Genomic DNA, 27043 nt, shown 5'->3' with positions numbered 1-27043 from the left:
CTCGGTAGGGGCGCGCCTGCCACGCACACCCCGAGCTTACCCGGCCGGGACTCGCCGGCACACTGCGTTGTGGGGTCCCGGGGACAGCGGTTTGGATTGGGGGAAGGTGGGGGTGAAGCCCCGCGAGCGAGGTGGGGTTCCTGGGGGCGGTGCAGGGCTGCGCTCTGGACAAGCTCTTGCAGGACAGTCACCCAGGGTAAAGGAGTAGGAGGGAGAGACCCTGAACCCGGACTTCCGAAGGGCCACCCGCTGGAGCCCTGGGACACTGGTATGTTTTAGGGGGAGCTGCAGGTCTCGGGCCGTGGGAGCGGGTGGTCCAGGGCGCTTTGCAGAAAATGACCCTTACCTGTTCGGGGTCTGTATCTACTCCTGTGCCGGGAGCTGCTGCTGGTATGCTTTAGGTAGACACCAGGGCACTGCTGCAGGGAAGCCCGGCTCACTCTTTCTCCCGGGGGGAGTAACTAATAGAGAAACAGTTGGGAACTGGCTGGCATGATTGTCAGCTCTCTGAAGAGATCTCTAGGAAGAGTTCTTTTGCGTTGTTGTGTAGGGATTTGCAGACCCGACCCAACTCCTTAAGAAAACCAGGGGCAGCACAGACAAGCTCAGACTGTTTTAAATTCTAATTTTGCCTCTGCCACTTCTTCTCAGCCTTGAACAAGTTACCCAGTCTCTTAGCCTCAGTTTCCCGACCTATAGGATGACAATAATATCTGCAATGTATTGGGAATAGTGAATAGAATAGCATCTAAAGTTCCCAGCACACTATTGGGGTATTGGCACTTTTCTCTATTCCTTCTACTGCTTCTCATTGGACATTAACGTGCAAGACTAGCCTAAGGTGTTGCCAGGTAGTTTTGCCTGTGCTAATATATTTTTATTGATTTCAGAGAGGAAGGGAGAGGGAGAGGGAGAAAGAGAGAAACATCAAAGATGAGAGAGACCGAGAGGGAGAGAGAGAGAAACATCAAAGATGAGAGAGACTCAACGATTGGCTGCCTCCTGCATGCCCCTTACTGGGGATCCAGCCCACCATCCGGGCATGTGTCCTGACCACTGGGAACGAACTGTGACCTCCTGCTTCATAGATGGATGTTCAACCACTGAGCCACACCAGTGGGGCCCTTTCCTGGATTTAGACGGCCAGTGCATAGACCAGCCAGCTAGGTTAACTCAACTTAGCTCTCTTGCCTCTTGTGTTACCTTAAGGATCATTAAAGAAATTTCTGAGCCACATCCCACTCATACTGACACGTGGATATTAGTAACTGCCTAGGGTTGTTGTGGGCTTAAGTGAGATAAGTGCTGAGTAAGGACACACTTCAAATTAAGTTTCAATTTTCTCCGTTGTAACAATGGCAAGGTTGGCATGGGGATTAAAACCTGCATCTCTTCAGGGCATTTTATTCCCACTTTAGCCCTCAGCCCCATCTTGGACTCATTGCTCAGTGGCTGACACATTACTTTCCCTCGGATTTTCTGTTCTCCCCTCCCCCACAAGCCTCCCTCCCCTTCATCCAGTTCATTCTCCAGATCTGAGTTCCAGCATTTAATCCTCAGTGTGTCCTTCCCAGACCCCTCAGGCTAATCCTTTGTTTTATGTACAGGTGGAACTGGATTTCTACTTGCTGCCAACCATTTATTTCAGTATGCTTGTGTGTGTGTGTGTGTGTGTGTGTGTGTGTGTGTGTGTGTGTGTGTGTGTGATATAACTGGAAAGCTGAGTGCAGATTTTGGTAACTACTTTATGCCCAGATCATATTATTTCTCTGAATAAATCCTGTAATCCTTTCTCTGAGTTTAAAAGCCAACTACAAGGGCTTCCTTCTCTATGTCTTCTGGCTACCCATTGCCTCTGGCCTGTGTGCACTGGGTGTCTTGCTGAGATGTTGGGGAAATTATCATTTCACTGTGGCTTTCTGAAGTTGAACGTCTCAAGCCTAATTCAACTGAAAACATAAAATCTTAGCTTATTGTCCTTTAGTTTTTGAGCCAAAACAAATTACAGGTCTGAGTTTCCTTTAACTCTTTGAAATAACTTATGTACTTGAAACATATTCATAATTACTTCATTATAAACTTTGACTAAGTGCTTATTCTGGATCAGCAGAGAGCAGTCCCTGGGGATAGAAACTTTAAAGAAAAAGAAGATGGAGCTCCTTATAACCTTAATTTTCAAGAGATCTTGTTTATCCCTATTAGTTGAAACATTTAATTTTAGTATGGATTTTCTCATAAAACATTTCTTAGAATAATAGCAATCTAATCATTGAAATCAGATAGAAATATGTAGAAATTGATTTATAATTTAAAAGTCTGTGTGCATGATTTTTTTTTCCTGTAGAAGTAGGCAAAAGAAATTAAATTTCAGAAAATTTCAATGAGTGCTGGAGGTCATTGGCAATTTATAATTTACATATGGTAGATACAATAATAAGGAAAAATAGGGCGTGTCTATGAGCTCACTTCTCATTTCTATATTTGTATGTATTCTACAGGATGGTTTATAAAATCCTCCAATGAAGCTACTGATGTTGTTCCACAGCATAACATGAAGAAGGCATTTTTGGATGAACTGAAAGCTGAGAACATCAAAGCATTCTTATAGTAAGCATATACTTGAAAGTTTATATGGACAGTTTGTTGGAAAATTTAATCTGTTTCAAAGTGTTGATCCAAAATTGCATATATATAGGAACTGACTTTTTAAAAGCTTTATTTGTTGAAGATCTTGTATCACATTATATCTGGACAGGATTTTGTATTGCAGCTGAACTAGACCAGTATGGAAGTTTTAAAGCAGGAGTCAGCCAACTCTCTGGGAAGGGCCTGCTTTTATAGGCCAGCTGATCTCCGTCACAAACCTAGCTCTGCTACTGTAGCACAAAAGAAGCCATAGAAACTGCATAAACGAACAAGTGTGGCAGTTCTGATAAAACTTTAGTTATGGACACTAAAATTGGAATTTTATATAATTATGTCACAAAATATTATTCCTCTTGATTTTTCACCTATGAAATGTGATAACCAGTCTTAGCTGTGGGCTAAACAAAACCAGGAAATGTGCTGGATTTGGTCTGTGGAATTTATTTTCTTCTGTTTTAGAGGAAGATAGTGTATTTTGGTCAAAATAATAAATGTGGACTTAAATTCAAACTTGACTTCACATTTCATCTTTGCCCATTGATAGCAAAGTAACTTTGAGTGAATACTTAACCTTCCTCAGCCCTCCTTTCTGCATCTATAACATGAGGACAATGATACAGCTGTGATGAGGATGAGCTTAGAGAGCATATATGTGATATAGTTTACAATCTAGCTTTCTATTTCCTGAAATAGCTATCTAGTATAGAGCCAAAGAGATAACTGAGTAAATTAAAAATTTATTTGTAAAGCAACTAAAAATAAAACCCTTGTATAAAATGAATATATATGTGTATATACAGTTAACTACAATTTTAGCTTTTCAAAGCATGAAGTTCATTTATTTTTAAGTATGTCTTTATTTTAGAGAGAGAGGAAAGGAGAGGGAGAGAGTGCTAGAAATATCAATGAGAGAGAAACATTAACATCAATAGGCTGCCTTCTGCATGCCCTCCTCTGGGTATTGACCCCGCAACCCAGGCATGTGCCCTGACCGGGAATTGAAGCAGTGGCCACTTGGTTCATGGGCTGACGCTTAACCACTGAACAACACCGGCTGGGTGAAGTCCATTTTTTTAAACAAATTTGCTTAGTGCATGTGTTAAAAAATACTTAAGTCCCTTATAGTGATTTAAAGATTCTTTAGTGAATACAAGTTATAATTTTATATAAGAAGAGTTTTATATAAATACACACATACATGTGCATAGGTGTGTACACACATAATCCTGTGGACACATATGACTATTTTAATTTTGATAGAATTAAAACTGTGAGTAAATATTTGCTGAGGCACCTCCCAGGTCTTTGGCAGGGCCTTTTCAACGGAGAGACCCTGAAGCTTAAACTTTGGAAATCCCTCCTCTGCCTCTTGCTATTTCACTGTAATTAATTATGATAGCTATCATTAAAATGGAGGTCTAGCAAGGGTGAATATTTGTTCTTAGAGCTGCTGTCCCTGCTTCCTTCTCTCTTTCCTTTCCTGTGGTATGGATTGACCAGCAAAGAAGAAAAATGAATGCCTTTTGTTTATTACTTTTTTGGACCCTCGAGCAAAATTGAAACAGTCAGCATCTGGATTATTCTCTATGGCCCTGACCAGGCTATTCTCACTGTTCAGAATTCAAGGATGTTTATCATTAACACACAAAAGAAAGAGATTAAGAGATCCCTCATTCATCCCTCCAAGGACTGCAGAATCTCCAGAAGCCTTCTGAACTCTCCAGATTTCCAATCTGCCCATACAAATTGTTAGCAATTTTAAACAATTTAGAATTATTACTATTTTTTGAAAAAAAATTGATATTCTTGTAGGATCAACAAATTACTTGTGACATACTTCTCAATTGATTAAAACAACAAATAATGTCAAAACTGCTGTTTAATGTCAATTATCTAATTGAGCCCCAAATTTTTGAGAACTATTGAGGTGGCTACAGCCTCCCATGTGCAGATGAGAAATTTCTGACACGGCCAGGATTACATAAATTAGTGGCAAGACCTGAGATACACCACTTGTCTGATTTTATGCTGATTCTTTTTCAGGATCAGCTTTGCTCTAAATGGTGGGTTCAACCCTGATCATAGCACATGGTTGGTGAGGACGAAACTGATAAAAGAAGTTTCAGTCATATAGCAAAGTGTGATAAAGTCTCTCTCCTTTTTTTTGATGTGAGCATGTTCAAGACTCCTCATATCAACTCTTCTTGCTTGTAGGGACAGAGTTGTAGCTGTGACTTTAGGAAATATGCCTAATCTGCATCCACTTCAGTTATGTCACAGTTTGTGATCTGTGTAAAATAGAAGAAAATAGCAACATGTTAGCTGTTTTGCTGTTTTCTTTGCAGTAGGTATACACTGATGAAGGAATAGATAGACTTTTCAGCTGCCTCTTAAATTTCTGTTCTTCTTCCAGAGTAAGTAAAAGGAAGGAAACAATAAAGATTAGAGTGGAAATAAATGACTAAGAGGCTAAAAAACCTCCGCAACAACATAAAAGATCAATGAAACCAAGAACTGGTTCTTTGAAAAGATAAACAAGATTGATGAATCTTTAACCAGACTCATCAAGAAAAAAAGAGAGAGGACCTAAATAAATAAAATTGAAAATGAAAGAGGAGAAGTAACACCTGACACCACAGAAATATGAAGGATTGCAAGAAAATATTATGAATAACCACCTGCCAACAAATTTGACAGCCTGGACAAATGGATAAATTCCTAGAAACATACAACCTTTCAAAGCTGAATCAGGAAGGATCAGAAAACCTGAATAGACCAATTACAACTAATAAAATCAAAGTAGTAATAAAAAAAACTCTTACCAATTTAGAACAAATATTCCAAAAATTTTGGGAATCATGAGAATTGGTTGGAAAGTTTGTAAGGAGGACATTTTGAGAAAAGGGAAGTGTGTGGAAGGCCGCCTGCCCTGTTTATCGGAATTCTGACCTAGGGGAGACTTAGGGGAGTATCGAAGGCAGCGCCCCAAATTATTCCCTGACCTTTCCAAACAAGTCTGTGTACATGCAGACCCCCAGGTGTTTACTGGAATCCTTATGCTTAATCCCTGGGTGCCCTTGCCTAGAGGACAATGTAAACACATGTGTCTTCCCAAAATTACAAGCAGTCCTCGGGTTACATCGAAGATCCATTCCTATGGCGAGCGACCTAACGTGATTTTTGCTGTAAGTCGGAACCCACCTACATAAGCACTTATGTCACTCACATGGAGCACATACACAGCAGTAATGAAGTGAAACAAACAAAAAAAAAATTAAAAGAAAGATAATTCCTGACTTTTACTTGTGGCAAATAAATAATAAAAAAAAAACCCATAAAGCACATATGTAGCTACGTCAAAATGACGGAACTTTTTTTTATATATAAATATTGTAAATGGAAGATGGCGATGTAACCACGAAACGACGTAAGTCGAGTCCAATGTAACCCGAGGACTGCCTGTACTCACCCTACTGATTGTATCTAAAGAAAAAAATTCTAATTAAAGCCTAAGGAGGCAGGGAATCAAGGCTGCCTGGCTTCTTCTGCTGGGCCGTCCCTTAGCCTTTCCCCTACAGTGAAACCATGTTGGAGTAATCTGTTCATCCGTTGTTCAGGGGCTGTTGGTCATCCCCAGCACAAAAATTTATATGGAACCACAAAAGGCCCTGATCAGCCTCAGCAAGCTTGTGAAAGAAAACCAAGGCTGAAGGTATCACATTACCTGATATCAAACTATACTAGAAGGCTATAGTAATCAAAACAGAATAATATTGATACAACAGGCATTTAGATCCATGGAACAGAATAGAGAGCACAGAAATAAACCCTCACGTTTGTTGTTATTTAGTATTTCACAGAGAGGCAAGAATATCGATTGGGGTAAAGACAGTCTCTAATAAATGGTGCTGGGGGAATTTGATATGTACATGTAAAAAATGATACTAGCTTATCAACTTATACCATACACAAGAATAAACTCAAAATGGATTGTAGACTTAAATGTAAGTCAGGAAACAAAAATCCCATATGTAAAAAGGCAATAAAATTTCTCAGGGCAATATTTTTGCAGATATATCTCCTGGAGCAAGGGAAACAAAGAAAAAAAAATAAACAAATGGAACTACATCAAACCAAAAAGCTTTTGTACAGCAAAACCATTAACAACATGAAAAGGGAACCCACTGAATGGGAGAACATAATTGCCAATGATATATCTGATAAGAGGTTAATTTCAAAAACATATAAAGAAATCAAACAACTCAACACCAAGAAGACAAACAACCCAATTTAAAAAATGGGCACAGGACCTAAATAGACACTTCTCCAAAGAGGACATGCAGATGGTTAAAAGACATGAAAAAAATGCTAAAAGTCACTAATCATCAGAGAAATGCAAATTAAAACCACAGTGATATATCACCTCAGGCCTGTCAGAATGGCTATCTTCAATAAATCAATGAACAAGTGTTGGTGAGGATGTGAAGAAAAGGGAACCCTTGTGCACTGTTGGTGGGAATGCAGATTGCCGTAGACATTGTGGAAAACAGTTTGGAGTTTCCTCAAAAAATTAAAAATGGAACTGCACTATGTCCCAGTGATCCTACTTCTGGGAATATATCTGAAGAAACCCAAAACACTAATTTGAAAGATTATATGCACCCCTATGTTCATTGCAGCATTGAAGCATTGTTTACAATAGACAAGATCCAGAAACAGCCCAAGTGTCCATCAATAGATGAGTAGATAAAAAAAGCAGGAGTACATTTACACAATAGAATACTATTTGGCTGCAAAAAAAAAAAAAAATACCTTTTGGGACAGCATGGATGGACCTAGAGATTATTATGCTAAATGAAGTAAGTCCATCAGAGAAAGACAAATATCATATGATTTCATTTACATGTGGAATCTAATGAACAAAATAAAGTGACAAACAAAATAGAAATAGGGGCATGGATACATGGAGCAGACTGACAGATAACAGAGGGGAGGGGTTTGGGGGTCTGTATGAAAGAAGGTGAAGGGAGTAAGCAAAAACCAAAACATATGTACATAACACATGGATACAATGGTCTGGTGATAGAGGAAAAGGGGGGTTGGGGGGAGATGGAGGTGGGCAAAGGAGGGGTGGGGGAGAAAAGAGCCTGTACTTCCAGTAACGGGCACACAATGCAATGTGCAGATGATGTTTAGTTGAGTTCTACACTTGAAAACTATATGGTTTTGTGAATTAATGTCACCCCAATAAATACAATTTAAAAAATTGTGTTCTTGCCTGGCTGGTATGTCTCTGGTTGAGCGTCCACTCATGAACCAAGAGGTCACCAGTCAATTCCTGGTCAGGGCACATGCTTGGGTTTTTGGCTTGATCACCAGTAGGGGGCATGCAAGAGGAAGCCGATAGATGCTGATGTTTCTCATTGATGGTTCTATTTCTCCCTCTCCCCTCCTCTCTCTATAAAAATCAATAAAAAAAATTGTGTTCTTTTGTTACTATATTTTGAAATTATACAATATAAATCCTATGTAGGTTGTTAAGGCCTTAAAATTTACTGAATGGGGATTTTAATACTATTTTTGTAAATACAATTTGAAATATTTTAACAAAAGTATAACAAGTAATCACAGGAATTTTTTAAATTGAGAGTTATTTTTTTTTGGCAGTTGGTTTTTCAAATTAAAAGTTCAGCTACACTGTAGAATTAAACATTTGAAGTTGGGATCATCATAGCTATATTGCCTATTAATTTTTTAAAATTGCGTAAGAATGGCAGATTGATTTTAGTAAAACCTCCATATTTAAAACCAGAAATTTATGAAGTTCAAGAAGTTAATGAGCTATAAATAAATGTCTTTACATGATATATGTTGCTTTGACATGTGGAATTTTCCTTTTTCTTTTTTTTTTTCCATTAAGGAGTTTAAGTTGAAAATACCAATGAGCTGAATCTTCAAGGAAATAACAAATTTCCAGGCAGAAAATATTTAAAACACACAAAAACACCAGCATCTGCACATATATTTAATGAGAAATTAGTCTACTCATGAAAATTATATCTGTTAGTCCTGGTTAGAATAATTCTCACCATGCTTTTTAAGTGTATTACTATGCATGATGGATAGAGTTCAAGAGGTTCACTTTAAGCTTGTAAATATGTTCACATTATTCCTTACTAATCAAAAGGTTTTTCACTTGAATATAACTTTCAATATTGAAAATACTTGTAATTACCAGTAATTCTTGGCATGTCACAGCTTGGTATTTTGGATGAAAATATTTTTCTCTCTCAAATATTTTGCACAGCGACATAAAAGCAGGCAATTCTATGAAAGTTCCAAGAGTCATGGCTCTTAAGGAAAGAATATGGCACTTCCCTCATCTGCTATTCAGGGATATGTCCACTGGGTCACACGTAACAGTTCTCTGCACAGATCAGTTTCTCCACTTTTTCCCTTCAATGAGTACAAATTAGAGCATGAAAACTTCAAAATACACTTTGAAAATCTATTTGCTGCAATAATTCTACCATTTTCCTTTTTCAATGTATCACATTTCAAAGTATTTTTTATGTAAATCTGCCTTAATTGGTTGTTGATTTGAGATAAAGTCTGACTAAACATTAATTTCTAACTACTTTCAATTTTTGTTCACCAGTAATTTTACACGGATTCCACATTTAGCAGGAACAGAACAAAACTTTCAGCTTGCAAAGCAAATTCAATTTCAGTGGAAAGAATTTGGCCTGGATTCTGCTGACTTAGCCCATTATGATGTCCTGTTGTCCTATCCAAATAAGACTCATCCCAACTACATATCAATAATTGATGAAGATGGACATGAGGTAAAAAAAAAAAAAAGATTAGGAAAGAAACTCCCCCATCTATTTTTTTCAAATACTTCCTATGAAAGAATGCACTATACATCTCTAGTTATTGATAGAAATCAATATTATTGAAACTGGCAAATGATGCCTTGAATATTTCATTACCAGTATCAACTTTCTTATGCTGTTTGAATTTAATGCTGATGTTGGAAAGATTCTGAGAAATTGATATTTGGTAACAGTTGCTATTTTCTATTTTTTAGTATTGTACACTAACTTAAACTATGAGATAAAATTAAGCTCCCAAGCAACTAAAATTGATACATTTCTGAGAGGTTCAGACCATAAAAGATACTGCCCAGATTGGGGGTTGCTAGGAAAATCAGAGACCCAGTGTGCAATTTGAGCCAGAAAGTTTTTATTGGTTCTTAATGATTATGTCTCATATGGTCATGTGTTCAGCTCCGTACCCAGAACTCAGATGTATTTGGAGGGAAAGTCTATAGCATATCTAGTCTAAAGAATTTACAATCTTGTTTGCAAGTTAGGGCACATACTTAAAGAGAAGACAGCCCTGGCCAGTTTGGCTCAGTGGATAGAGCATTGGCCCATGGATGGAAGGGTCCTGGGTTTGATTTCAGTAAAGGGCATGTACATTGGTTGCAGGCTCTATCCCTGGCATCGATGTGTCTCTCTCACATCGATGTTTATTCTCTCTGTTTCTTCCCTGCTCTTCCATTCTCTCTAAAAATCAATGGAAAAAATAGCCTCCATTGAGAATAAATAACAAAAAAAGGGAGGGAGGGGTGGAGGCAATCCACATAATTGAGCTATTTCTTATCATGAAATATATTCAGTATGAAAACTCAGAACTCATATATTCATTGCTAGTTAGCACACCTTAGTTTTAGAACTACCATACCTAACTAAAATAGTCCTCTTCAATCCAGATAGCTTCCTTTAGTTCTTTTCTTAGCTGGGGCTTCTAAATTATATATAGCTTCAAGTTTGTTTAGCTTGATTAGTGATCAAGCTTGATCAATATTGATGTTAAAAATATACATACGCTTAAATCTCTGTCCTGGTCTAACAAATTTGGGGATTGTTTATGTACAATCAGGAAAATAGCTAACTTCCAGTCCTTTTTTTCCTTCGTTAACTCCCAATTTTGACTGTAGCTTTGCTTTTGTTATTCCATTTCATTATTTTTGCCATTACAAACATTTATGCAAGTCCTAAAGCCTGTTACATAATATAAGCATATCACATAGAAGTTTCATTTTGGAGGTTTTCCTGAATGGTGTTAATTGCCTAAAGCTTCTTAATTTTTTAAAGTTATATCACTAGTTTATTTTCACTTATGTTGTTTAAAAATTTATCTTTATTGTTGAAAGTATTAAAGATGTCTCTCTTTTTTTCCTTTCTCATTGACCCCCTCCACCCAGCACCTCCCCGCCCCCCCACCTTCCCAGACCTTCACCACACTATGGCTATGCAAATCCTCCTATATAATAAAAGCCTAAGATTCTAAATGTCCGGTCGGCTGGTCATCCATTCAACCAATCAAAGTGCAATATGCTAATGATATGCTAAGGATGCTCAACTGCTTGCTATGACATGCACTAACCACCAGGGGGCAGACGCTCCAACCAGTAGGTTAGCTTGCTGCTGGGGTCTGGCCGATCAGGACTGAGTGAGATGGGCTGGACACACCCGGGAGCCCTCCCATGGTTCTTCTTCAACTGGCCAACCTCCACATCCCTCCCTGGCCCCTATTGTGCACCGGTGGGGTCCCTCGGCCTGGCCTGTGTCCTCTCACAATCCGGGACCCCTCAGGGGATGTCAGAGAGCTAATTTCAGCCCGATCCCACAGGCCAGACTGAATTTGTGCACTGGGCCTCTTGTTTATAATAAAAGGCTAATATGCAAATTGACCAAACAGCATAACAACCAGTTGCTATGACACGCACTGACCACTAGGGGGAAGATGCTCAATGCAGAAGCTGCCCCCTGGTGGTCAGTGCACTCCCACAGGGGGAGCTCTGCTCAGCCAGAAGCCGGGCTCACAGCTGGTGAGCACAGTGGAGGTGGTGGGAGCCTCTCCTGCCTCCACAGCAGCGCTAAGGATGTCTGACTGATGGCTTAGGCCGGCCCCCTACAGCCTAAGCCAGGGGTGGGCAAACTTTTTGACTCGAGGGCCACAGTGGGTTCTTAAACTGGACCGGAGGGCCGGAACAAAAGCATGGATGGAGTGTTTGTGTGAACTAATATAAATTCAAAGTAAACATCATTACGGTCTTTTTTTTTTTTTTAGTTTTATTCATTTCAAACGGGCCGGATCCGGCCTTGCCCATGGCTGGCCTAAGCTGTCATTCGAACATCCCCCAAGGGCTCCCAGACTGTGAGAGGGTGCAGGCCAGGCTGAGAGAACCCCTCCTCCACCCCCACAAGTGCAGGAATTTCGTGCACTGGGCTTCTAGTATGCATATAAATTCCCTGGTTAATCTCTCCTCCCGTCCACCCCCCATCTTCCCTCTGGGATTTCTCTACTTTCATTTATGTTTTTATCCAAGTTACACGTGCACATAAAGAATTACATAATCACATAGTTCTCCAAAGTGCCTTGCTTCCTTCCTAGTTCCCCCTTCCCTGAGGCAATCACTATTCAAACCTGAGTTGATTCTTTTGATATTTACCACTGTTTCCTTAAATAGCATGCTTATATTGCTTGTGTTTCAGATTCACGCATAATCTTTTGACATCCTGATAGTTCAGCTCCATTTTCCTCCCTCTGTCCTAACTACAAACGCTCTCTTACTGTCTTCCCAGTAAGGGGAGAGGGAGAGAGAAAGAGAGACATCCATGCCAGAAGGAGACGTTGATTATCTGCCTCCTGCACGGCCCCAACCAGGGATTGAGCCTGCAACCCAGGCATGTGCCCTGACCAGGAATTAAGCAGGTGATCTCTTGGTGTATGGGTCAACATTCAACCATTGAGCAACACTGGCCAGGGCAAACTGTAACTTTTTTTCTCCTTTGCAACACAGACAAGTTGCACCTCCCATAGGCAACAGATATTAGTGTTTTGTAGATTCCAGAAATATTTTAAGCATATATAGACACATTCTTTTACCTTTGTTTATGTAGATATTATATATAATATAAATTGAACTACATATTGACTGGTTTATCATAACAAGTAAATAGAAATTTGTAAGCCAAAATTTTTTTAGTTATGCTCAGAATAGTTAAAATTATATTAGTGAATTTAGGAAAGTGAACAATGTTCACTGGTATATAAGACTATATATATGACCTTTGAAAAAGTCACCCAAAAAAGTTATTTCCTTGACTTTAAAAAACTTTTTGTAGTTGTTAGGATAACTCATAAATGCTTTGAAATCCGCTTGCTCAGTAGTGCTATAAAACTGAAGATTAGTATAAAGGCAAATCAAGTGAGACAAGCTTGAATACTCCCTTGGCTGAAAGACTTGCTGATGTAGTGACTTCGTTTCTAGAAGGATTTTTATTGCACTTTAGTATATTTTCTTTTATAATCCTTCCAAGTGATTCAGATGAGTTTGCTTCCTTTGCGGATACCAGAAAAATTATGAGAAATATGGAAGATGTGAGGATTTTTGGAGGATAGTAGTTTGATTTTATGTTGGGTTCTGTCAGCCTCAGGAGAGGTAGCTTACTAGTGCTCTGGTTAGTACAATATGTTAGCCCAGCTTCACTCCCCAACTCCCATCACCCTTTGTACTGCTGCACTGGCAAAACGTTCAAAAGAAGTGGTGATAGCAGATATCCTTGACTGGAGGGAATGTTTTAACCATTAATTTCGATATTTGCTGTAACTATGTTAAGTAGGCATCAGATTTTTCAAATTTCCAAATTACGAAAAGACATAAAACTAATATAATTAACCTATCAAAAAAAAAAAGAAAGGAAAAGAAGCATTAGGGGAAGAAAAGGGAGAGTAAAAATCATATAATAAAAAGGTGTAAGTGACCTTACATACTGTATATCAGTAACTATAAAATCATGTAATTAGTAATTCTCCGGGGCAATTTGTTTCCCCTCTACTGCAAGCCATCACTTTTTGTAGGACAGGTTTACTTCTAGTTTATTCTTTTTTTATTGTTTAAAGTATTACAAATAGTAGTACATATATCTCCTTTTTTTCCCCCATTGACCTTCCCCTGGCCTTCCCTCCCCCGCCCCAAACATGCCTTTTTTTTTATACAAGTCCTTCGGTTGATCTCTTACCCCCACTCCCCAACACTTCCCAGCCTTCCTGCTGTAATTTGACTGTCACTTCTAGTTTATTCTTAACCCTAAAGGATGTTGCTTTTTTAAAAAATATATTTTTTTATTGATTTCAGAGAGGAAGGGAGAGGGAGAGAGAGATAGAAACATGAATGATGAGAATCATCCATCGGATCGGCTGCCCCATACTGGGGATGGAGCCTGAAACCCCTGCATGTGCTCTTGACAGGAATTGAACTGGAGACCCTTCAGTCTGCAGGCTGATGATCTAAACCAGCTGGGGCAAGGATGTTGCTTTTTGAAGACCCAGCTTTTATGCAGAGGTCTCCTGTTACACTCTATTATTTGGATGGGCTCTGGACTTGTTTTTTAATGCCTTTGCCCTCCCATAGAGTCCCAGGCTTTGATAGATCCAGCTAAGGGAAAATGATTTTATTGCTCATCTCAGAATTCCTGCTTTCATGTTATTCTTTTAGCTTCTGATTCTTTCCTAAACTTCCCCCTGCCCCCAATTCAGTGATACACTTAAAAATATAATACTTTATGTTTGGTTCAGTGTTTTAAATTCTTTTCAGAGTGAATGTTGTTTATATATCTAGATACTATCAGATATAGATCTCCCCCCAATGTAATTTTTGTTATTGAAGTGAACTTAATATTTAATGTGTTCCTAAGTTATTATCTTCGCATTGTTCTAAGTGACTATGATTACCGTACAATGTTACTTTTTATTTTTAGAATAAAATGTTTCTCCTAAAACAAAAGCTGGTATATATATATAGATTTTCTCAGGGTCTGTAATTTATTCATCTCATAAAAGCCTACCATAGCTTCCAGCACAGTGCTAGGTGTTTGATATGTATTTTCAAAATACTAAAGGATTGATTAACCCTCTACTGACAAAAAAGATAATACACGGTTATCCTTATTTAATTGTAGAATCCAAATTTTATCTGACTTACTTCTAATTATTCTATTTCTCTAGATTTTCAACACATCATTATTTGAACCACCTCCTCCAGGATATGGAAATATTTCAGATGTTGTGCCACCTTACAGTGCTTTCTCTCCACAAGGAATGCCAGAGGTAAAAATCCAATGCAATAAAATAATAATAATAATAAAAAACCCAGCACCCACTCATACATCCAGGCAATAATTAAGGGGGCATTACAAGGTTTTCTGATATAATCCAAATTCATCCTTTTCCACATTTAGGAAACTAGAATTTCTTACTAAAAAATAGGAATATTTATTATTGTGTTCATAGTGCTTTTTAAGATAAAATTTACTACAATGATATGCATAAATCAAAATGTACATTTATTGACTTTTGACAAATGCCTATACCTGTGCAATTCAAACCCCATCCACAGATAGGCTATTACTTCCAAAAGTGCCTTTATGCCCCTTCTCAATCAACTCCACACACCCCGGGGCAACCACTGTTCTGATATTTTTGCCACTGTTGATTAGTTTTGCCTATTCTAGAAATTCATATAAATGGAAATGTATAGCATTTAATCATTTGTTTCTAGTTCTTTTTACGAAGCATAATCTGTGAGATTCACATTTTAGCATTTATCAGAAGTTTGTTCCTTTTTATTGCCAAGTAATCCCTATTGTATGAAAATACAATATCTTACTGTTGTATAGCACTGAAATTTTCAAATAATTGGAATAATCATTTTGTAGCCATTTTCAAATGAAGAAGTTTAATGTCCATTCTAGAGAATCTTGTGATTTGCCCAGTAAAGCACTGTGCATACAGTCATCTGAAACTGTACAACTAACCCCCAGGTATTTGCACAGTATTTTGTTTTTTATGAGAAAACTATATTTGAAACAGTTGAATATAATCTATTAGCATCTTTTTACAAGTTTTCTCTCCTGCTATAGTATTTAATATGAAGTAAATTCAAGTTTGGACATATTGAGTTTAAGGTGCCTAGGTTATATTCACAAGAAGTTGCTAATTGACAGTTGGGTATATTGAAGCCTCACTCAATAGAGAGGTAAGGGCTTGGGCTATTATTAGAAGCATCCTGGGTAAAAAAAAAAATCACATTTAGAATTAAATTGATATTTACAAAACTATCTTTACCAATCAGGATTTATAGGGACAAGTTAATATCAGATAATGCCATATTTTAATAAGGAAATTAAAATTCATATTATTTTTATTATTTTCAAATGTATTTGATTAATTAACTTATTTATAATTTTAAAATGTTATAAACTTAGAAGGATTTCTTGTTGTTGTTTGAAACTTACTTTGAATGAGTAATTGATATTTTATCTAATGATATAATATTGGAAAAAATTTTCCTAAAATTAGCACATAAACAGAATGTTTGCAATTATTTAATAATTTTATACTTGACATGAGATAAAAATAAAGACTATAACAGTCAGCAATATTGTTTCTTAAATATTTGTTATTCATCTCATATTGGTTTAAATATTGCAAATAACTTCTAGTTTTTCATCTATTTGTTACTTACATTGCCCTTTATTTAAAATAAATCTTTAGTTTTGATATTGTATAATTGTTATTTTTATACAATTTGGATCTCCTTTATTAATCACCTCCATTATTTATAGTGATATGTTTGTATAAGTGGAATATAAAAAAAGCACGAATACATCTTTATTATAAAAATAGCATAATATTACCAGATTGGAGTTAAATGTGTTTGTATGTGTGTGTACATAAATGCTATATAATAGCAAAAAATATAACAAATTTAATTTAAAATAGACATAAAAATAAATAAAATGGCCATAAAATATAAAATACACTTTAAAAATCATAAAGTTAAATGAGTATGAACTAGTTGAAGAACACTGAAATTTATTGAGCAGTGAAAATATTATGTATAAAGAAACATAGTATTTCTGGATGGGAAGATAGGATTATAAGGAGGAAAGTATACCCACATTAGTTTGGGGTTTTACTATATAATCAGTAAAACTCCCTAAATAATTTTGAACTTTGACAGAATTATTCTATTCATAAGAGAGTCATAGAGATTATTAATTCACATTTTTCAAGTATACTTAAGCTATTCCAGATTAATGGGAGGACCAAAGGAGCATGTGATTCTTCATGGGACTGCTGTTTGTGTTCAAATATTAGATGAGTTTGCTGGCTGGTATGCCTCACTGGGTCCCCTGTAACCCAGCTAAAGGAGTGTTAATTCTTTTAAAATTATGTCTGTTTGTCTGTATGCTTAAGGTATTTCCCTGTCAATAATTTTGGATCTTTATCTGAATCCTCTGGAGTATGAAATTCTGGGTTTTGCTTTAGCCTATTTGAAATTAGCAATTTGACAATGTCCATAAAATGTAGTCTAATCTAGGGGTTCTCAAACTTTAGCATGAATCGAAGTAATCCAGAGGGTTTGTAAATCTCAGATTCTGGTCCCTCCCCGCTGAGTTTCAGTAGGTCATAGGTGAAGGTTGAGAGTTTGTTCCCACGGTCTCAGGTGATGTTGATTCTGAGGGTTCAAGAACTATGCTTTAAAAACCACTCGTCTTGCCTCCCAGTTTTGTGTTCTATTAACAGGAGCAGAAAGATGGAAGCTTGAAAGAAATGGAAAATTCTAGGCTAACAGTGCAAGATTGTATTTATTCCCAGTCATAGAACAATGGTGCAGTGTAAATTTTACAGGGTCATTGTCTGAAAACAAAGCTTTTTTCTAATTCACAGTGGCAACTTGCATATCTAGAACACTGTTTTCATTTTCAAAGTCTACTGTCATTTTAAAACTACTGTCTTCTTTAGTCCCTTCTCTATTATAATTTGTTTTATGAAAACTTCAGATTTATCAAAAGATAGCCAAAATTTACAGAGATTTAAAAAAGTAGTCTTTAAATATGGATAAATTTCAGGTAGGATGCTTACACTAAAACAACATTCACTAAAATCAAATTGCTTCATTACTCTGTAGTCACAATTAGAATAAGAGTGAACTCCAAAGAGGCCTAACAGTGATAAATCAGACATGAAGAACTATCATTAATAGTGCATTAACATTGCTTTGATATCAGGAGAAATAAAAGTAATCCTTTTACCAAAGCAAAGATTCAATTGCCACCTTCTCAATAGACTTTCCTTTCCTCTTTTTATTTAAAAATGGTCCTGCCTGAGTCCCAGTTCGTTGTTTGCCTACTCTATTTACATTTTTAAAAAAATTTTTCTACAGCAACTATCACCTTTTAATATACTGTGTCATTTACTTAGTAACTTTATTGTTTATTATCTTTTTTTAAAAAAATATATTTTATTGATTTTTTACAGAGAGGAAGGGAGAGGGATAGAGAGTTAGAAACATCGATGAGAGAGAAGCATCGATCAGCTGCCTCCTGCACACTCCCTACTGGGGATGTGCCTGCAACCAAGGTACATGCCCTTGACCGGAATTGAACCTGGGACCCTTGAGTCCGCAGGCCGACGCTCTATCCACTGAGCCAAACCGGTTAGGGCTATTGTTTATTATCTTATCTCTCCTTCCACATGCATGTAAGTTCCTTCAAGGCCAAGAATTTGGCATATCTCTAATTCCTAGAACTCTACTGAGCACATAATAAAATCATATATATATCTTCCACAAATTTGTCAAATCTTAGAATACACTTGGAAATGACTTCATTTGAGTATCTGTTATAAATATGTTGTGCATATGCCATGAGAAATGTAGTCAAAGAGGGAAACAAAGATGTTAGAAATCATCTAGGACAGGGGCTTCAAGCTAGAATGTGTGAAGACTTTCCAAAGGCAGGCAGGGGACCATTTTAAAGAGATGAGTTACATCATCCATTTCTCAGTGTACTCTCTGATGGAAGTGGGAACTAGCCTGTGGTGAGATCCTGCTGGTACTCTGTCACCATCTCCTTATTTATAGTCATTTTTTTTCTCTTAATAATGAAAGACATCATCCACCCATTCTAAAACAATATAAAGCATATTTTTGATTTGTCAAAAAAAATCCCTGGAGCTCCACACAAAGAGATGGTGGTGCAAGATTCTAACAGCTGGCTGGGTAACAAGTGATTTGACAAATCAAATGATTTGCAATGGAACAAAATTAAAGCTGAGCCTAATTGAGTTTCCTACTGGCATCGTTAGAATTAACTTGGATGATAGGTCAGTGCATGATTTGGGAATTATAACTTGGAAGGAATTTAAGTAATTTAGTGAAGGTTTCATGACAAAATTTTTTCATTCCTATCCCAAGGTTTCCGAGAACTTTTATCTAAAAACAGGCAATGTGAACAGAACTGATGCTGGGTCCTGTCTCATTGTAGCCATAGTTTGTTCATTCACAGATCCGTGGCCCAATTTTTAATATTTCATAGCGTCAAGAGATATTTTTCAAGTACAATTTGATGCTTAAGTACTATTTTTAAAAAATTGTAATGATGTTGCTAGACTCAATTAGATACTACTATTATTATAACTTACTTCTGGAGAATTTTCATTACACAGATAGCCTGTCATAGGAAATACTTTTTTGTTGTTTTGTTTTGTTTATCCTCACCGAAGGATATTTTTCCATTGATTTTTAGTAAGAGTGGAAGGGAGGGTGAGTGGGGGAAAAAGAGAAAGGAAGAGAGAAACATCAATGTGAGAGAGACACATCCACTGGTTGCCTCCCCCCCCATGCACCCTGACCTGTGCTGGGAATTGAACCTTCGACCTAGGTATGTGCCCTTGACTGGGAATTGAATCCTCAACCCTTCGGGTGTGTGCCAACGCCTTAACCACTTCCTAACTCTGGCCAGGGAGGAAATACATATTTTTAAAAATTCAATTTACATGTTAATCAAGGGAAGTTTGCCAGTGATTAATAAAAGACTCTCAAGCATACCCAGAGACTGAAGTGGAATTTAACATGCTAGATGTTAATTAGGAAGTGTTCTCTTGGGATCGATATTTTTGGCAGGGAGGGGAAGGAAGCTGGATTACGCAGAGGGAGAGGTTTCACCTCAATGTCAGCTCACAGACACCCTCAGCTGACATGATGGGCAGCTCTGGAGTCAGAATTGCCCATCATATTGGTCCTGGGTTGGACTAAGGTGTCCAGGTCTTAACACTTCCATGTCAATCAGTCATTGAATGTGTTGCATTCTAAAAAAAGGACATGACTTTGAGCAAGGTGGCTGTCTGTAGCAAACCTTGAGCAAGGGGCTGACACCAGAAGGCTGCCTGCTGAGAGCCTTCCCTGCAGCTGGAGCAAGAATCTCTCACCGAAGGGAAATCTGGCAGCACATGCCAGTGCCCAGCACAGATACATTTTACTTTAGAGGAGAATGTTTTGGGGGAAGAGGGACAGAAGTTCAAGGGGAAAAACAATGATAAAATTCTGACTAAAGAGAATAGTGTATTTCTGTATTTTTAAAATGATGATATTGAATAGTAAATCATCACAGTCTTTAATATTTTTGGACACAAAAAGTGAGGAAAAATTTCTTGAAAAATGTTAATACGTATATACTGGAAATTGCATCATTTACAACTCCTTAAAGGTATGATAACAAATTTTATTTTATTTTATTTTAAATTTTTTTATTGATTAAGTTATTACATATGTGTCCTGATAAAAAATTTTAGATGCCAACTTAAAAATATTGTATTTCAAAGTCAGTATAGGAAGTAGGTGAGCAAAATACGTTTGAAGACTATTGATCTAATCTAATAGACCATTTTATAAATGAGAGTCCAGTCATATGCCAGTTGGGACATGTTCTGGGAAGTGCATTGTTAGGCGATTTCGTCATTGTGTAAACATCATAGAGGGCACTTACACAAGCCTAGATAGTAGAGCCTATGACACTCCTAGGCTATATGGTATGTCTCTGCTGTCTATGCTGTCCCTGGTTGACCGAAACATTGTTATGTAGCATGTGACTATATTGAAACTCAGAGATGTTATAAGACTTGCACATAATCACACTAATGATATGAAGCCAGACCGTAGAGCAGTGATATTACCTGACCTCTGACCTTTCCCCCTTAACTGGTGGTTGTAAAGACCCATTAAGCTACCGTTTCTGAATATACTCCAAAGAGAATAAAGCTCTCATCAGGAACTTCTTAACCTAAGGTGTCTGGACTCCTTTAAATTGCATGCAGCAATGTGTATATTTATATACATTTCCTTCCTGGGGAATACTTCTATGGCTTTATAGCTGCTATGGAGGAGACAGATAAATTAAAAAACAAACAAAAAAACTTACTGTTAAATTCCTATGTCTAATCCAGCTAATCGCCTTCTGAATGCAAGTTCTTTCTCCCTGAATCTTTTATCTGAGGCGCATGCTTCTCTGACCCTCCTGTGTGCTCTTGCTCTTCCCTATTTTAAAAGATGTGAAATAGTGCAGAGCAACTTGCTTGTATTCAGTTTTACTTGTTCTAAGTCATGTATGATCTCAACAGGGTGATCTAGTGTATGTGAACTATGCACGAACAGAAGACTTCTTTAAACTCGAGCGGGATATGAAAATCAATTGCTCTGGGAAGATTGTTATTGCCAGATATGGGAAAATTTTTAGAGGAAATAAGGTAAAAATCATCTCCTTTTTGTTCTCCACAGATATAAAGTTACATTGTGTCATGTGTGTAGAATCATATCCTTAAAACTTTTTGAGGATTATGATCCTCTCGTGTTCTGTAACATGCCCACTTTATAGTGAGGACACCTCTGCTAGCTCATAGACCGGGTTTTTGTTTCTTTATTATTTTTTTTATTGATTTCAGAGAGGAAGGGAGAGGGAGTGAGAGATTAGAAACATCAATGATGAGAGAGAATCATTGATTGGCTGCCTCCTGCATGCCCCCTACTGAGGATTGAGCTCACAACTTGGGCATGTGCCCAGACTGGGAATCAAACCTGTGACCTCCTGGTTCATAGGTTGATGCTCAACCACTGAGCCATGCTGGCTGGGCTAGACAGGGATTTTGAGGGGCCATTGCAATGTGGCTCGTGTGATAGATCAGGGAGTATAGAGAAGATTTTTTTCCATGCCTACAAATTATGCCTATGGTCTACAAAGAAGTATGTGTTGGATTTGTTAACCTTTATTTGGCAGCTTTTATTATAATATTAACTTTGAAATTATTTACTACATTTAATTTTAATATGAATTGTTATAGGTAATGTTAGAGGGCACTTACACAAGCCTCTATATATATAGCAGTTTTTAAAGTTATGATCACTTGATTTGTTGTATATATATATTTACATATATACATATATTTTTTCCTCTTTCATGGGAAATTAAATTTCAAAGGTATTCCTTTCAACCATAGAATAAATGGGAATCTGGCGGGATTGTTGTGCTTTTAGACCAGTGGGAGAAAACTGCAAGTGCTTGCTACCACTAATGAGTACATTATCCGCATGTGCTCCTTTTAGGGCTGTCACCTTAGAGCCTGTAGTAGGGTGGGAAAAAGCCAATTCTCTGTGAATTATTCTTTGTTGTTGGTCTAATGATAAAAGATTAAAAATAAAAAGTTTGGTTACTTACTTAAGGATAATTTTGAGAATTGATATCACCAGATTTGGAACAACCAACCTGAAGTAAGAGACATTGTGTTTCACAGGTTAAGAACGCCCAGCTGGCGGGGGCCAAAGGAATCATTCTGTACTCAGACCCTGCTGATTACTTTGCTCTTGGGGTGGCGTCCTATCCAGACGGTTGGAATCTTCCTGGAGACGGTGTCCAGCGTGGCAATGTCTTAAATCTTAATGGTGCAGGCGACCCTCTCACACCTGGTTACCCAGCAAATGGTGAGCAACCAGGCCCTCATTATCATAGGAAACTTAACACTTTATGAAAGGACAACATAGCATGTCTTCTTCTTATTCTCTTTGCATCTAAGAAAAAAATTAAAGAGTTTTGAACTCTGAATATTATCAATTCAGTTCCCTTATCCCTTGTTTGGAACCCTTGGGCCTGATGGGTTTTGGAATTCAAACATTTAAAAGTAATACGGTGCATATACCATACATTGCGTAATACTCAAATACAGGCTGGGACAATACAGGAAGCAAGCATATACATAGTTTTGCAGCAAAATGTATGAATAATCACACCAAGCTGGGTTAAAGTAGTATGAGTAGCCTGTGTCTGCTTACGTCAGATTTTGCTGTCAGAGGAAATTAGGTCAAATCGGCTTGTGTTGCCAAGTTACTCTCCTCCAAATGCATGGTTTTCACAGTTTTGGAATTTCACAACCTTGGACAAAAGATAGTAGAACAGAGAGTCCAGAAAATGCTTTATATTGCATCTTTGCCATATAAAGACAATAGTGATAACTTTCAAGGAGTGTTTCCTAAAGGCCAGCTCTTCACCTGCATTAAAAATCTTTCAAGCGTGGTAGTATTGTTCTCTCTATTTGGCAGAAGACAGAAATGAGGTTAGGAGTAGGAAGCAGTGTGCCCCAGATTATGACACCACTAAATGAGGAGTGGGGGTTCAAAGGCAGGCAGTCTGGCTCCAGAGTCCACATGCTTGTCTGGGGCTGAAATAGTTCCCTGTACAGCTGTAGATCATTAACAAAGGGAGCGAATTCATTTGAATGTGCTTAGTTTGTGTGGTTTAAAACTAACTGAGGTGTATAACTTGAATAAAATCTGTTGCCAAGTGTCTGGTGTATTTTTTGTTTTTTTTAATTCTTTACCAAATTGTAGATTCCTCTAAAGCTTACGTACCTTGACTTTGTAAATCACATAAATATACTGGGACTTATGTCACCCTCTAATTTAACATGATATTTTTTTAGGAAGGAAAGTCATGTTATTGAATTCCCATTTCTTTTTTAAAAATATATATTTTGACTTTTACTTATTGATTTGAGAGAGAAAGAGAAACATCAATTTGTTGTTCCACTTATTTATACGTTCATTGATGGATTTCTTGTATGTGCCCTGACTGGGGATCAAACCCATAACCTTGGCAAATCGGGACAACGTTCCAACCAACTGAGCTACTTGGCCAACGCCTGCTCTATTCTTTAAAAATTTTATTATTTATTATGGAACAGTTCAAACATATATATTATACATAACATATAACATATAATGCATGATAAGAGATAATTATCAACAGTCAATTGTTAATCTTGTTTCATCTGTTCATCCCTATTTATTTGTTTATTTATTGTTATTGCTCTAGAGAATTTTAAAACAAATGTCACGTGACATATTGTCATTTTACTCATAAAAAGAAAAAAGATTTTGCCATCATGTGAAGTTCTCAGTGGATAATTTAAAATTTTGGAGAAAAAAATTGCTTTTATTTATTTTAATCTAATCTTTAAAAATTTTATTATTTATTATGGAACAGTTCAAACATATATATTATACATAACATATAACATATAATGCATGATAAGAGATAATTATCAACAGTCAATTGTTAATCTTGTTTCATCTGTTCATCCCTATTTATTTGTTTATTTATTGTTATTGCTCTAGAGAATTTTAAAACAAATGTCACGTGACATATTGTCATTTTACTCATAAAAAGAAAAAAGATTTTGCCATCATGTGAAGTTCTCAGTGGATAATTTAAAATTTTGGAGAAAAAAATTGCTTTTATTTATTTTTTTAATCTAAAGAAATGACAGAATGTATGTTTCTATTTTGAAGTTGAGTTTACAAGCACTAAAATTCACAGATCTTTAGAGTTCAGTTCAATAAATTATAAAAATTGCATACATCTGTGTTACTCAATATAAAATATAGAACACTTCCATGAGTTCAGAAAGTTCTGGTTGTTTTTATTGTACCCTCAGAAGCAACCACTTTCTGATGTCACCATTGGTTAGTTTGCCTGGTTTGGGGCTTAATATAAAATGAATGAAACAGTATGTACTCTTTTATGCCTTGCTGCTTTTACTCAGTATAATGATTTGAGATTTATCCATGTTATATTAGTAATTTGTTCCTTTTATGTTGTTGTTGTTAATCGTCACCCAAGGATATTTTTTTCCATTGAGTTTTAGAGAGAGTTGAAGTGAGGCAAACGGAGAGAGAGAAAGAGAAACATCTATGTGAGAGAGACAAATCAATTAGTTGCCTCCTGCATGCACCTTGACAGGGACTGGGGGTGGAACCCACAACCCAAGTTCATGTCCTTGATAAGGAATTGAACCCGAAACCCTTTGATGGTCAGGCCGGCATTCTAACCACTGAGCGAATGGCCAGGGGAGTAATTTGTTTCTTTTAACGGCTGAGTAGCATTATATTGTGGGACTGTATTACAGATTATGTATTCATTCTCCTGTTGACTGACACCTGGACTGTGTCCAGTATTTGGCTAAGATAAATGGGGCTATTATGAGCAGTTTGCATGAGTCTTTTTGTGGAGATATGATATGTTTTCATCTTTTTGACTGAGAAACAGAAATCCTATGCCATAGGCAACATTTCTGTTTAACATTGCTTTTCAAAAGAGTTATCCAGTGTGACTGCACAATTTTACACTCTCACAAGCACTGTATGAGAGTTTCCCCCACCCCCAGTCTGGCTAACATTTGAAATTGCCTGTCTTTTAATTTCAACAATTCCTGTAGATGCAATATGAAAATATGTTTAACATGACTTACAGAAAATATTTTGAAAAGGACTGACTTTTTATTCTTTCAGAATATGCTTATCGACGTGAAATCCCAGAGGCTGTGGGCCTTCCAAGTATTCCTGTTCATCCGATTGGATACTTTGATGCACAGAAGCTCCTGGAGTAAGTTTGTAAGAAACAATCAGATGGCGTACTTCTCTTTATTCTCTTTAAAGTCTTCAACTTTTAAACTTTTATCTCCATTATTTGATATTGAAATTCTCCGAGGTGGGTGAAACACTTAATTGTATCACCATTTTGTAGAACAATGGTTCTGTTCTGGAATTTACTTTACATCTCAGTATGTCCTGTGTGACAGCCATGAGAATGAGCCTTTTGGATCTCCAAATGCAGGGAGCATAACTGATCAATTGCTCCAGCCACTGTGCCTTGAAATGCATCACCCTGTTTGTGTCAGGGCCACGCTTCCCACAGCTGCTCCCAGTCAGTGCCTGAGTGGCTCAGGGATGCTAAACCAGGCCCATTATGGAAAGCACCGGACTCTTCTGATGGGAAATTTTGGCCGAGGACTCCCCAATGTCCTTGCTTAACTCGATGCTACCACCCAGCACTCTTTTCTTCTTCTCTTTCTTTTTACCCCATATCAGACCTGCATAGGAGTCCAATGGCTTTCTCAGTCTTCCCTACATCCCTTGCTATTTTCCTCAGGGGTCTCTCCACTAATAAATCTCCTACTCATCTAATCCTCTTACTGTCTACTTCTTGAGGACCTGGAATAACTCGCTGATAACAATTTCCATTGTGTTTTCCTTTCTATTCCTCTTCCCTCTATGCTTTCATTATTGAAATGCCTCCAAATGTGTTATTGCTTAACCTGGCATGGGGACTCTTATTCCTTTCTCACCCTGCTTTCTCCTTTCTGCATGTCCCTCTTCTTCCTTATCCTTTAGGACCGGAGAGAACACTGACTTCTGAAAGTAGAATTGCTACCACTGTCTGGCCAATTAGTCAGACACTGTGGTCCCTACTGTCTTTGAGTTCAAGACATTCTTAATCATTTTATTTTAGTGACTATAAGAAAACCCTATATAACCTAGTGCGGTGCCCTCATTTTTTACAGGTGAGGAGGCTGACATCAGAGAGTTGGAGGGATCTCTGCAATTTAAGGGCACATTATATAACAGCACTCTGGTCTTTTTATCTTTTTACCTTAGCTTAACCACATGGATAAGGATTCAGGGCTGGGTACAGATTTTTAGGGCAACATAGATTATGCTTTTGTCTAAATATGTTTATAAAGTCTAAATATTCATGGTATTTAAAAGATAAAAGTGAATAAAATGAAAGCAATTTTAGCACTATTTCTGATAGTGGAAAACTATAAACTACACAAATCTCCAATAATTGACAAGTAGTCAAATACATCACAGGCTATGATAGTATTAGAAGCCATTAAAATGCACATTGTACAGGAATACTTACTGATATGGAAACATGCATATGCTATATTATTAAGAGGAAAAAAATAGATTTCAAACAATGTAGAGTGTAATTGAAATTATCTAAAAGGAAATACATTGATACAGTTCAAAATTCAAAGGGGTATACAGTAAAAAGTTTCCCTTTTACCCATTTCCACCCCAAAGGTATTCAATGTTATTAGTGTAGAATATATCACTGTAGAAATATTTATGTATAACCAAGCATGTGTA

General features: G+C 37.1%; 1 protein-coding gene across 4 annotated transcripts in view; it reads left to right on the top strand.

The window, feature by feature from the left end:
- Window positions 1-2503: 2503 nt before the first annotated feature.
- The window catches only part of FOLH1B (folate hydrolase 1B), a 49289-nt gene continuing 24749 nt past the window's right edge, over window positions 2504-27043 (top strand). For 2 of the 4 annotated variants that reach the window (XM_014550300.1, XM_014550299.1), the window contains exons 1-6: window positions 2504-2607; window positions 9305-9491; window positions 14728-14829; window positions 21184-21309; window positions 22351-22537; window positions 25400-25493. In XM_014550300.1, the coding sequence (XP_014405786.1) occupies window positions 2552-2607; window positions 9305-9491; window positions 14728-14829; window positions 21184-21309; window positions 22351-22537; window positions 25400-25493 (752 nt within the window). In that variant the 5' untranslated portion in view covers window positions 2504-2551. The remainder of the gene's footprint in view (window positions 2608-9304; window positions 9492-14727; window positions 14830-21183; window positions 21310-22350; window positions 22538-25399; window positions 25494-27043) is intronic. The other 2 variants (XR_001364639.1, XM_014550301.1) reach the window with 2 other exon arrangements.

This window comes from Myotis brandtii, unplaced genomic scaffold, assembly GCF_000412655.1.
Source record: "Myotis brandtii unplaced genomic scaffold, ASM41265v1 scaffold594, whole genome shotgun sequence".
NCBI classification, from domain to species: domain Eukaryota; kingdom Metazoa; phylum Chordata; class Mammalia; order Chiroptera; family Vespertilionidae; genus Myotis; species Myotis brandtii.
The sequence above is the reverse complement of the archived record's forward strand: the minus strand, read 5'-3'. Positions and strand labels throughout refer to the sequence as shown.